Source organism: Trematosphaeria pertusa (genome assembly GCF_010094035.1).
Source record: "Trematosphaeria pertusa strain CBS 122368 unplaced genomic scaffold BU26scaffold_10, whole genome shotgun sequence".
Lineage (NCBI taxonomy): Eukaryota > Fungi > Ascomycota > Dothideomycetes > Pleosporales > Trematosphaeriaceae > Trematosphaeria > Trematosphaeria pertusa.
Genome location: NW_022987221.1, coordinates 1,098,265 through 1,108,565, shown reverse-complemented (window position 1 = coordinate 1,108,565; position 10,301 = coordinate 1,098,265). Strand labels below are relative to the sequence as shown.

The 10,301-nt window shown below is 54.7% G+C and overlaps 5 protein-coding genes across 5 annotated transcripts; 1 reads left to right on the top strand and 4 right to left on the bottom strand.

The window, feature by feature from the left end:
* Positions 1 to 262: 262 nt before the first annotated feature.
* Positions 263 to 3,359, bottom strand: BU26DRAFT_567126 (uncharacterized protein; the record flags this gene model as incomplete). Its single annotated transcript, XM_033833622.1, has 2 exons — positions 263 to 2,861; positions 2,911 to 3,359. The coding sequence occupies 2 exons, from the start codon at positions 3,357 to 3,359 to the stop codon at positions 263 to 265; spliced, it is 3,048 nt and encodes a 1,015-aa protein (XP_033681787.1).
* A 1,315-nt stretch (positions 3,360 to 4,674) lies between these two features.
* On the bottom strand, positions 4,675 to 5,479 carry BU26DRAFT_532486 (NAD(P)-binding protein; the record flags this gene model as incomplete). The annotated part of the gene is made up of 4 exons (XM_033831101.1): positions 4,675 to 4,869; positions 4,900 to 5,213; positions 5,294 to 5,398; positions 5,452 to 5,479. 4 exons carry the CDS (start codon positions 5,477 to 5,479, stop codon positions 4,675 to 4,677), a joined length of 642 nt encoding a protein of 213 aa, XP_033681786.1.
* Positions 5,480 to 5,720: 241 nt separating this feature from the next.
* On the bottom strand, positions 5,721 to 6,795 carry BU26DRAFT_521213 (uncharacterized protein). Its single transcript, XM_033829478.1, has one exon. It carries the CDS (start codon positions 6,556 to 6,558, stop codon positions 5,911 to 5,913), a length of 648 nt encoding a protein of 215 aa, XP_033681785.1. The 5' UTR covers positions 6,559 to 6,795; the 3' UTR covers positions 5,721 to 5,910.
* A 924-nt stretch (positions 6,796 to 7,719) lies between these two features.
* On the bottom strand, positions 7,720 to 8,891 carry BU26DRAFT_532485 (GroES-like protein; the record flags this gene model as incomplete). Its single annotated transcript, XM_033831100.1, has 2 exons — positions 7,720 to 8,661; positions 8,763 to 8,891. 2 exons carry the CDS (start codon positions 8,889 to 8,891, stop codon positions 7,720 to 7,722), a joined length of 1,071 nt encoding a protein of 356 aa, XP_033681784.1.
* A 649-nt stretch (positions 8,892 to 9,540) lies between these two features.
* BU26DRAFT_532484 (uncharacterized protein) lies at positions 9,541 to 10,297 on the top strand (the record flags this gene model as incomplete). Its single annotated transcript, XM_033831099.1, has 2 exons — positions 9,541 to 9,681; positions 9,770 to 10,297. 2 exons carry the CDS (start codon positions 9,541 to 9,543, stop codon positions 10,295 to 10,297), a joined length of 669 nt encoding a protein of 222 aa, XP_033681783.1.
* Between the last annotated feature and the right edge of the window lie 4 nt (positions 10,298 to 10,301).

Genomic DNA, 10,301 nt, shown 5'->3' with positions numbered 1-10,301 from the left:
GTAAGAGGTCGAGATACACACGCCCGCGAATTGTAAACAAAGGTCTAGATAATGGATGTAGAAGCGGAAGTGCGCTGAGATGGAAAATGATGATGTGCTGTGGACGAGGTGGTGCGGGTGTGCTGGTGTTTATAGAGGGTATGAAACGCGAGCTTTTTCGTTCCGGGATAGGCTAACCGGATGAAGCTAGCGTGCCCCGCGAAACCTTCTCAAATTCCGCAAAACACCTCACACCTCCATCTCTCCCAGGCTTGTGAAGTATCTACTTAACCCATGCTTTGTCGTCGTCCGATGTCTGCGACACCTCTACCACATGCACAACAATCTGGCCCTTCCGCCGCCCCGACGAGCTCCAGAGGTGCGAGAGACTGAGGCGACGCGTCTTCATCGCCCTTCCCAATGCGGTTGCACGCTGTTCATCGACACGGCCAAGTGCCTCGGTCACGCCTTTTATGTCTACGCCCCAGCAGCTCGCCCGGTATTTGACGAATAGCTCGGCAGAGCTTAGCAAAAATGCGGCTTTGGACGCGTCTAGCGCTGGCTGGCGTTGTACAGTAGACTGAGCCTGCCGCGGAAGGAAGACTCTAGAGTACCGTCGTTCTCGCGCCGGCTTGCTTGCTCCTATCAATGAAGCTTTGATTTCCGCCTCGAGATGCATCCATGGCGTTCCCCGATAAGCGTCCACCCTGTTCGGATCGTCGCCCTGCTCGAGGAGCATCTTGATCATCGATAGCCTTTGGTCGAACCCCACTGGTGGAGCCCGCGGTAGCTCGCTCAATTTCACATGGTCCCGAACCGCGCAATCTAGGAGGGACCGCGACCGTGGGGACTGCTCGACCTGTGCTCCAGACTTGAGCTTCTCCTCCACATAAGAGCTGAGACCGAACTGGACGGCCATGCAAAGGAAGGAATGCTGGCTTCCTCCTTTGGCTTGGGCTGCCGACCAGTGCGAACAAGCTTCGTTGTGACCTTGGACCCTGCGCGGTACTCTCTGATGCGGATGCGGGATTCCCATGTGCCGTTTAATTAGGTTTCCGCTCGGTTCTTTTGGCCATGGCATACGCGCAATCTTGTCCGCCGTTCTATCCAGTTCATCCAACTCGGCCGCTAGTGAAGTATTGGCCTCGACTCCACTCAGCGTGGCGTAATGCAGAGTATTGGACACCGCCTCCCAGAAAAGGTCAGTTGTCATCGTCTCGATGCTCGCAGTCTTCAGCCCAATGAGCGATGCGCGAGACAAAGCCGCATATGGATCGAATGAACTCGCCGAGATGATATGCGCAAACGACTTCCATATTCCGCGCTTCTTGAGGAAGTCCTTCACCGTCCGGTGCATGTATTGGACAGTGCATGCCGCATGTGTGCCAACTTTGCTAGCTTCATCGTTGTGAGAGCGGCTAGACGCGCAACGTGCTGGACCCGCACTTCCGTCCAAATTGCCGTCCGGGCTGGTGTTGCTCTGGGCTTCGTTGACGACAGGGACTACCTCTAGAAGCCCTTTGCAGTGGCTCATCAACCGACGTTGCATCTGGCTGCATCTGCCCTCTATTTGGTCCCGGCTAAGGGGCTCATAGGGGTAGTTACTGACATCCGACGAACGTCCGTCTTCGTGTGCGAAGGACAGTGCTAAGAGTGTGATCGGTGTGTGCACCGCCCCAATCAGCTGAAAGATCTGGTAAGCATCCTCCTTGTAGCTGTCCTCGATCATGTCAATCAGCTTCTGAAACAGCTCTTCCAGATCCTCTGGTAGCTCCTTCAATCGGCCACGAAGGATCTCAATACGGTTCCCATGCTTGAGGTCGATTAGGATCGCCCTAACGACGAATTGAACCCAAAGGAAAACACCTTGCGACTTCTCTGCGATGCTTTCAACCAGGGAGTCGGCAAATATTTCATCTCTCTTTCTCAGCTCGCCAAATCCCCGACTCTGACTGAGATGGCATTGTACAAAATGTCGAACGCCGTCGCTGGTGCGCTCATGAACCTTTAGATGAGGGGCGTCTTGATAACTATCTTCGAACTCGGCCCATGGACGACTGGAGATGCACATCTTGACGTTTTTACCCTCAGTAAGGTGGCGCATGAAACGGACAAGATCGTCGTGGTCCTCAGCACATTCGTCTAGGCCGTCGATCAAAAAGAAGAATTTCGTCCCGTTAGCTTGCAGCACCTTCACAATGGCTTCCTCGAGTTCATCGATCGTCCACGGAAGGGGATAACTGCCAAAAAGCCGGTGGACCTGGGCGCGTCTCGGACAGTAGAGGGTCGTCATGTCGCCGTGCTCTCGGAATATTTGAAAGAGCAAAGACCTTAGAAGCCCCTCGCGGGTCTTATATAACCTGGATCCTGCCGACCAAAAGTAGAAACACGCCCGCACCAGTGTGTTTCCTTGCGCCCACTCCTGGAGCTGCTGGTTCGTTTGTTCCTCGTTGGCGATGAACTTCACGAGGGTGGACTTCCCGGAACCCGGCTTCCCAGAGATCCAGTATGTATTCTCAGCTTCGGCGTCCGCCAACCAGGCCTGGAAGCCTGTCCAGGAAGCTTGTTCGTGGCTTGGTTCAAATAGCCATTTAAAAGTCTCGTTGAATGCCTGCGAAACCTGGGATTCTCTCACGTACATCTCGGGATAGGCGAGGTTGTCCAAAAACCATTCCGACGAGCGCTCGTCGAGTGCAGAGGGCTCCAGCGAGTCCCACAAGGGGTCGTTCTGGTTCAAGATTGTTGCAACAAGATCTCTCTGCCAGCGTTCCTTCTTGTCGATGCTCTCGAGGAATTGCTGCCCAATTGGGATCGGGTCGCGGCTTTTCCGGAGCGCTTCCGAATCTTTGGACGCCGGCTGGGCCCGGGGCGCCTGCTCCTCTCTACTTTTGATCAGCACATGCAATGCAAAAGAAGGGCATCAAGACGCACCTGAGCTCAACCAGGATATTCAAAATCAAATCCTCTCGCAACTCCTTCAGCCTTTTCTCGAGCTGGATCAGCTGCTCGTCTTTCCACTCGCTTTGCAATGCCTGCCTCGTGCTCGTCCATTTTCTTGAACCCCCTCGGCCCGTACGATCCGATTTCGCTTCCCCAGTATCTTTCAGCCGATTAAGCACCAAATTTAACTCCTCTTCAATGGCGCGACACGCATCGCGAATCTTATACACCCCTTCCTGCTCACCAGCGGGCTTCCTCGACTGTCCCAGCCCCACACTTAGTGTATGCAGCCTTTCAGCGACAGAGGCTAGCTCATCTTTCTTTGCGGTCGAATTGGATTTGTTAAAGATGCCTGATTTCACCGTGACCGCCTTCCACGCGAAATCAAGGAACTGTACACACCCAGCCGCAACTGCCAGTGCAGAAAACGGATCCAGCATCGCAACACTTATTACGTACAAGTACGACCTTGTGAGACGCCAAAAACAATTAGACAAAGAATGATTGGAAACGTGGGTACATCCCAGGTTTCTATATGCTAATGGTTATCTACTAGGCTGCAGGTTTGCCTAGATTCGCTGCGGCTCTGTGGTCAGCGACAATGCGAACAACGCTCAGATTCCACTACGAGTCGTTATCTTTGCCTTCACAGATAGCCCTTCTGCTTACTATTGGAAGTGGGTTCGCTTAGCGTGGTCGGAGGACTGAGTCGGAGGACGGGCTTAGACGAAGTGGCGCCCGAAGCCAGCCTCAGGCAACGAGGCTGGACGAAGATGTCCAGTCCGCACCACATGGAAGAGAGAGAAGATCAAATGTTTTGCAATCTCTTCACAGTAGCAAGTACGGTGACTGCCCAAGCAGCTTGGAGTGTATCGCGCTTTCGGAATGTTGCGCTGGACAGGGAACTTCAGGGTCACTCCAAGGCTGAAGTGACGATATTGGTACAGACGATGTATCGCCAAGGACGCCTCGGCATATGCTGTCTCAAAGCCACAACACAAATGCCTGTTTTCGCAAACAATAGGCCCGGCTAGTCAACTTACGATGCCATGCTGCCCGACCCGCTTCCAACTTAAGACCCAACCACCTCTCCCCGCCACCCGACATCATGAAACAAGTTTCAGACTATCTCGCCGCACTTGCGATCCTCTTCTTTACTGGTTGTAGCCGATGCCAATCGGTCCGTCAGACTTCGATCTCGACAAATAGCGGATTTTCATTACCGAGCGGTGAATATGACCACCTCGACTTCCATTTATCTGATCTCGACCTAACATCGTAGCCAACTTACAGTTCAGAGCAAGACTTCCCAAGTGAGAGTGCAAAATCGCAGTCCAAGTTCTGCAGCTACTTTCCATATCAGGCTCCTGGAGTGAAGTGTAGGTTACATTGTCGCCAGGAAGCACGGTAGGCGAGCGCGTTTGCACTGCATCTGAAGCAGCAGAACTGGCAGTTTAGGTAGATACCTCGTACTGCTAACGATTGCGACTATAGCCTTAATTCCTGTTGGCGACAACGGGTGTCCCCATGACGTCCTATCCTGTCCGTCAGCCCAGCTAAGAGACCGTTCGGAGCGCACGAACCCCAGATCCGATATCCTTACCATACGCCCCAATTCCACATATGTATTCTATTCGGCCTCACATCATGCGAGGACTCTAAGTCTGTTATTTGTTCGCAGGAACGATACCTTCGACACGCCCTAGCTTCCAATCCTTATCCATCATGTGTCGCAGGCCACCAAAATGGTATCCTTCACCAAGGATACACTCCATCCGCATGAACCAAAGACCCCACATCCCCGTCCCGCTTCCCCTGGACAACACTCAAGATAAGCTCCCCGGCCGCCTCCGGATCCCCAGCCTGACCCCACCCGCTCCTCGCCTCCTCGCTCGTCCCCCTCAAATTGCTCCTCACAAACCCCGGGCTCACAACAAACACCTTCAGTCCCTGTGGCCCATAGTCGCGCTATTCAAGCACGGCCAGCATATTCAGCGCTGCCTTGCTGACCATGTACGCGTCGAGATTCTGAAGATGGAGAGAGTGAGTTGGGGGCCTCTGAGTTGCGTTGCGCACGAGCGTGCGTTGGCCGCTGCTGATGTAGAGGGAGTAGCGGTTTGCAGACTTGAGGAGCAGTGGTCTTAACGCCGCGGCGACCATGGCGGGCCCTGTGACGTTTGTCTCCAAGCAGAGGCTGAAACGCGTTTTGACGTCCGGGTCACCGCTGCCTGACGCCGCGTTGTTCACGAGCACGTCTAGGCGGCCGAAGATTTGCTCTATGTGCGCAGCGGCTTCTTCGATGGACTGCTAGTCTGTGACATCGAGTTTAAGAACCGAGAGGGTGCCTTGGATGGAGGTGGCTTCGATGTCGGACTTTGCTGCTTGGGCTTGAGAGAGCGGCACGCCATGATGATGTGGAGGGTGGGTGATGCCCGGGCGAGCTCTTTGGTTGCTGCGAGGCCGGCTCCGGAGTTGGCGCCTGCGGGACTTCGTTAGCAAGGGGGAAGGATGGGTACTCTTCGTGGTGGTTACCAGTGATTAGAACGGTTGTAGACGCCATGGTTTGAATGTTGAAATTGCTCGGTGCGCTCTAAGCGATGGTCATGTAGGAGCCTTGTTGGAACTGTCACTGGGCTATTTGGAACCATCCTGAGCTTTATAGATACCTTCGTGATGGGCAATACAGAGCTATCAGTTGACGGCGATATCCCTGAGCTGGAGTTAACCGCGGAGATAACATGTCATCACCACCGAGACCGTCTAGTACATCCTTGAATATTTTTGCACAGTGCATTGCGATCCAGCAGCTAACACTCGCCGAGATTGGCCGAGTGATCTCAGAGTGAGAGCACGGAACAGTGTTGCACTCACTATTCTCACCGAGTAGGAAGAAGGCTTGCTGGACGTCAGTCCAAGCACACCTCTCACAGTAGCACACCCATCCTTCTCATTGCGTTCCATCGCCGTTATTGCCGCCGTAGAGCCACCACCTCAGTCAAATCCCAGGCATTCCCTTCCAACCTGCTCCGCTTCCATAACCCATCCCATACCAGCCATGACCTTCCCAACCCAGCCCCACGGCGGAGGATCCTCAAGCACACGCCTAGCGATCTCCCAATCATACTCGCTAGTGTTAAGACCCGCGAGCCCTCGAGCCTCCCTCATCTCCACCAGCTGTCTTTCTCTCCAAGAGTTAAAGGCACCCGATTGTCCAAGTGCCCGTTGTCGCGCCAGGTCCACCCGCTCCCTCTCGTACTCGTTTATCATAATCTCAGGGTGGTTGCGGTACAGGCGCCAGGGTCGGACTTCGAAGTCGTAGTGTTCGCAACGACAGGCGTCGCGGGTTGTGAGCGGGATCTCGCGCGCAGGTCGGTACGGGGTAAGCAAGATGGATGATACCACGAGGCGGAATGGTGCTCCATCACCGTAGCAGACTCGGGGAGGCCGGGAGCCTTGGGTTATAATGTCGTAGGTGTTGTAGAGGGGAGTGTCTAGGCTTCTGAAGCTGGCCCAGTGGCCTTCTACTGAAATGACTTGCGGTGCCCGACGGATGTCGTCTAAATCGAGATAATGGAAGATGGCACCTGGTAGTACGTTGCGTGGCTCGTTGATATGTCGCGTGTTGTTTGCTGTTGGCATTGTTGCAGTTGTGGTGATGTTTGTCGCGACGGCTGTTGTGAGCCTACGGACCAGGCCAAGGCCCCGGCGTTATTTATAGCTATGCCAGTAGACAGCTTCGTGTGCTTGGAGAATGGGGAGGTAGTCTCTAGTAAGGGCCCAATTCGAAATGAGAATGGGTCGTCGCGGTGAGGGACAAGGTGGAGAATCGATCTCGATGGAACCGTCGCAAAGAAATAAAGGCCAGACCCGCTGTGGCAGATACTGTGGATGCTGCGCTCGTGGATCCACCGATAGTGGGCGTCGCAGGAAGATATGTATCGATATTCGATTGTCTTTGAGATAGTATGAGCGGAGTGCAGGGCAGCGAGAGTCGACCCGACGCTCATTCTTACGACTACAGACGGGCTTCGCGGCTACAAGCAAGATCAACGATCAGATTTGCGCAGCCACGACGGAAAAGAAAAGCAGACATTGCAGCGACGGCTCAGAACGACGGAAAGAGAGCAGCGCGCTGTTTGTTAGAAGGAGCAACTTCGAGCCGCAGCTGGATTGAGGACTCTGAACGGTCATTAGCTTCGCATTTCAGAATGTTACTGCAACTGAAGGCCATACCTCGCTCTCACTCTCCGAATATAGTGTCCTCCATTCAGTGCCCCCATAGTGAAGCCATCAGGAGTTTCGCGACGTGTCTGCGCATTCAATTATCTCTCCAGCATATTTGCTAATCAGCAAAGATCCCCGTACATATCACTTCAAAGTATGTCGTTTCAAAACCTGCTTGATCTTAGCTTTGGGGTGTGTAGAATTTGGGGTGCGAGCCATGGTTTGAGGTCCGAAACCTAGTGACGTCAGCTTCTTCAACAACCTTGGTGACCTTCTCCTACCCGAGAGGCCAGACTCATCGTATTAAATAGAAGTGGGCGGACATGCGGATCTATAGGAAGAGTTTGTCGAGGTCGAAGCGATCGTATCAGTTCGGGGGAATTCATTTTCTGCGCCTGCTTCAGCCCGAGCTCGCCATCCTCGGGTATAGCTGAAGTATGCGATGCGAACTAACCAAGTAGCGGATTAGCTGTGCGTGTATGTACCAGGTCCCCTAGAAGATGGTAGATATACCGCGGCACTGTAAGGTATTTGACATAAATGCAAACGCAGTGAATTTCGATCCCCGGGTTCAACTTAGTCCTGCGCGCCCCGAATCAAATTCTTAATCCCCTCTCCTTTAGCCGTCTTCTCCCAGGCCGCCGTAGCGTCTTCAAACGGCGTCATCGAACTCATCAAAGGCTTTACATCGATCATCCCCTTCGACAGCAGACTCACCGCCAACTCGTAATCGCCCGAACGATACCGAAAACATCCTCGAACCATCAACTCCTTCTCACTCATAGCCCCGATCGGAAATTCGATCTTCGGCCGTCCCATCCCTGTCTGCACAAATTTGCCTCCGGGACGAAGAATGTAGATGCCGGTCTCAGTGCTAGATGCTGCGCCCGAGGCTTCAATCACGGTATCTACCTCATCAAGCCCGAGATCTTTGAGGAGACCCGCGGCGTTTTGCTCAGCGCTGGCGCTGGTGTCTGGCTTGAAAGTCCCACAGTGCAGGAATTCCCGGGCGAATTCGAGCTTGCGATCCAGAATATCGACGAGGATAACGCGGTGTGCCCCATAGACCTTAGCCACAGCCGCACACAGCAGCCCAATCGTCCCGCTCCCCATCACCACCACCGTCTCCCCGGGCCTCACATCTCCAAGCTTCACAGCATGCACCCCGACACTCGTAGGCTCGACAAGCACCGCCTCTTCAAGACTCAACGTCTGCGGAATCTTGTACACAAAGTCCTCGGCAACCTTGAAGTATTTGCACAGCGTGCCCTGGGTATCTGGCGGGCCGGGGGCAGCGGCGAAGCGCATGTCTTTGCAGAAGTGGTAGGAGCCGGATTTGCAGGCGCGGCAGTAGCGGCAGGGGACTCCGGGCTCGATGGCTACCCGGTCGCCGGGCTTGACGCGGGTTACGGACGGGCCGATGGACGAGATGGTGCCTGCGGCTTCGTGGCCCATTACGATGCCGGCTACGGGGTCGGCGTGATGCTCGCCGATGCCGCCGTGTCTCCAGAAGTGGACCTGGTCATCCTTAGTAATGGCAAGAAGAGAGGTTAAGATAAGCTTTCGGGATAGGGCTTAGGGGTTTGGGCAGGGCATGGAAGGGTGGAGAAAGAACTCACATCGCTCCCGCAGACGCCGACGAATGCGATTCGCACTATGACATCGTGTCCGTCTAAAATATCCGGTACTGGCTTATCTTCCAGCTTTGCCTTTCCCGGGCCGTAGAGCACTATCGAAGGGTTCTGCATCGAAGACGTTGTGGTCGCGGAAGACATTGTAAGATGGGACGTTGGATAACTGCTGGTGTCTTAAGCGTATGATAGTTCTTTAATACACCTAGAGCTTGTATATATGATATTGTCTTCGTAGGAGATATGCTCTTATCGTCATGCTGACGTGAGCGGATGTTGAGCAGATCCTCGGGCCATGTCTCGCCGGTGCGACTCTACGGCCCGACACAGCCGTCTACACACGTCTAACTCGGCCCGGATCACCACGGATGATAAGGTACAATTGGTAGGGTACTGTGGTAGTCTTCTCCCTGAGCAGGATACGGCCACTGTTCACTCCGTCGTAGCGGGATCTCCCGCGGGGAGGTGCGGGGCCGTCGAGGCCAGAACCATGCAGGAAAGTTCGCCCCCGTTCTTGCATATACGCCGGTTCTCGTTTGGTTTCGCAAAACGCCTCCCGCAGCTTCCCCGCCCGCTAGCCCAGGATTTAGTGTCAGGAGCGTGGGGTACGCGTATGTGATTTGCAGGGCACGCGACGCGCCACCTCAACCAAAGACCTCCTTGCTTCCTTCTTTCACCGCCTCAATCAATAAACCAATAAAGAGACCGACGTTCGCCCTGCTTCAACCCTCTCTCCATCGGAACCCAACACCCCAAACCTCTCAAAATGGCCTCCGAATTCCGCACCTGCGCCTCCTGCAAAAAGACCTCCGCCGAGGTCCCCAACATGAAGCGCTGCGCGAAATGCCAATCCACCGACTACTGCTCGCGCGACTGCCAAAAAGCAGACTGGAAGACGCACAAGAAAGTCTGCTCTTCCAACGCCGCGGCCAACGGCCCTAGAATCGAGCACAACACGAACTACCAGACCCCCCCGCGTCACGAACCTCGAGAAGCACGTTCCGAACCCATTCACTCGTCTCGACGACAACACATACCTGTACGACCGGCCGGAGAAGGATGTCTACAAGTTGCTGATCGATGCGTTCCGCATGCACCAAGCCGACGGCTTCACATTCGAAGGTCGACGCGAGCCCAACAGCGTCTACACGGGTGCTGCGTCCAGCCTGCCTGGTTTCCAGGCTTTCATGAATGTGCTGTCATCGCGCCCTGGCTTGCTGCCGCCCTGGTGGAACACCGAGAAGCAGAAAGAGTGCGAGGAATTTGGGGAGAGCGGCGCGAATTGGAGCAGTTTGAAGAAGCAGGTGACGAAAGCCGACGTCATTGAGCATTATGGCGAACCGAAGATGCCGATGCAGTTGAGAATGTTTGCGGAAGAGGTGTATCAGAGGCCGCCGCCGGGGGGTCCGCCGCCGGGTCCGCCGGGGAGTTCGAGCGGCAGGGGGATGAGGGCTCTGATGATGGCTATGGAGGGTGGAGGTGGGGGGGACGGCCCACCATTCATGTCGATGATGGGGCTATGAGTCT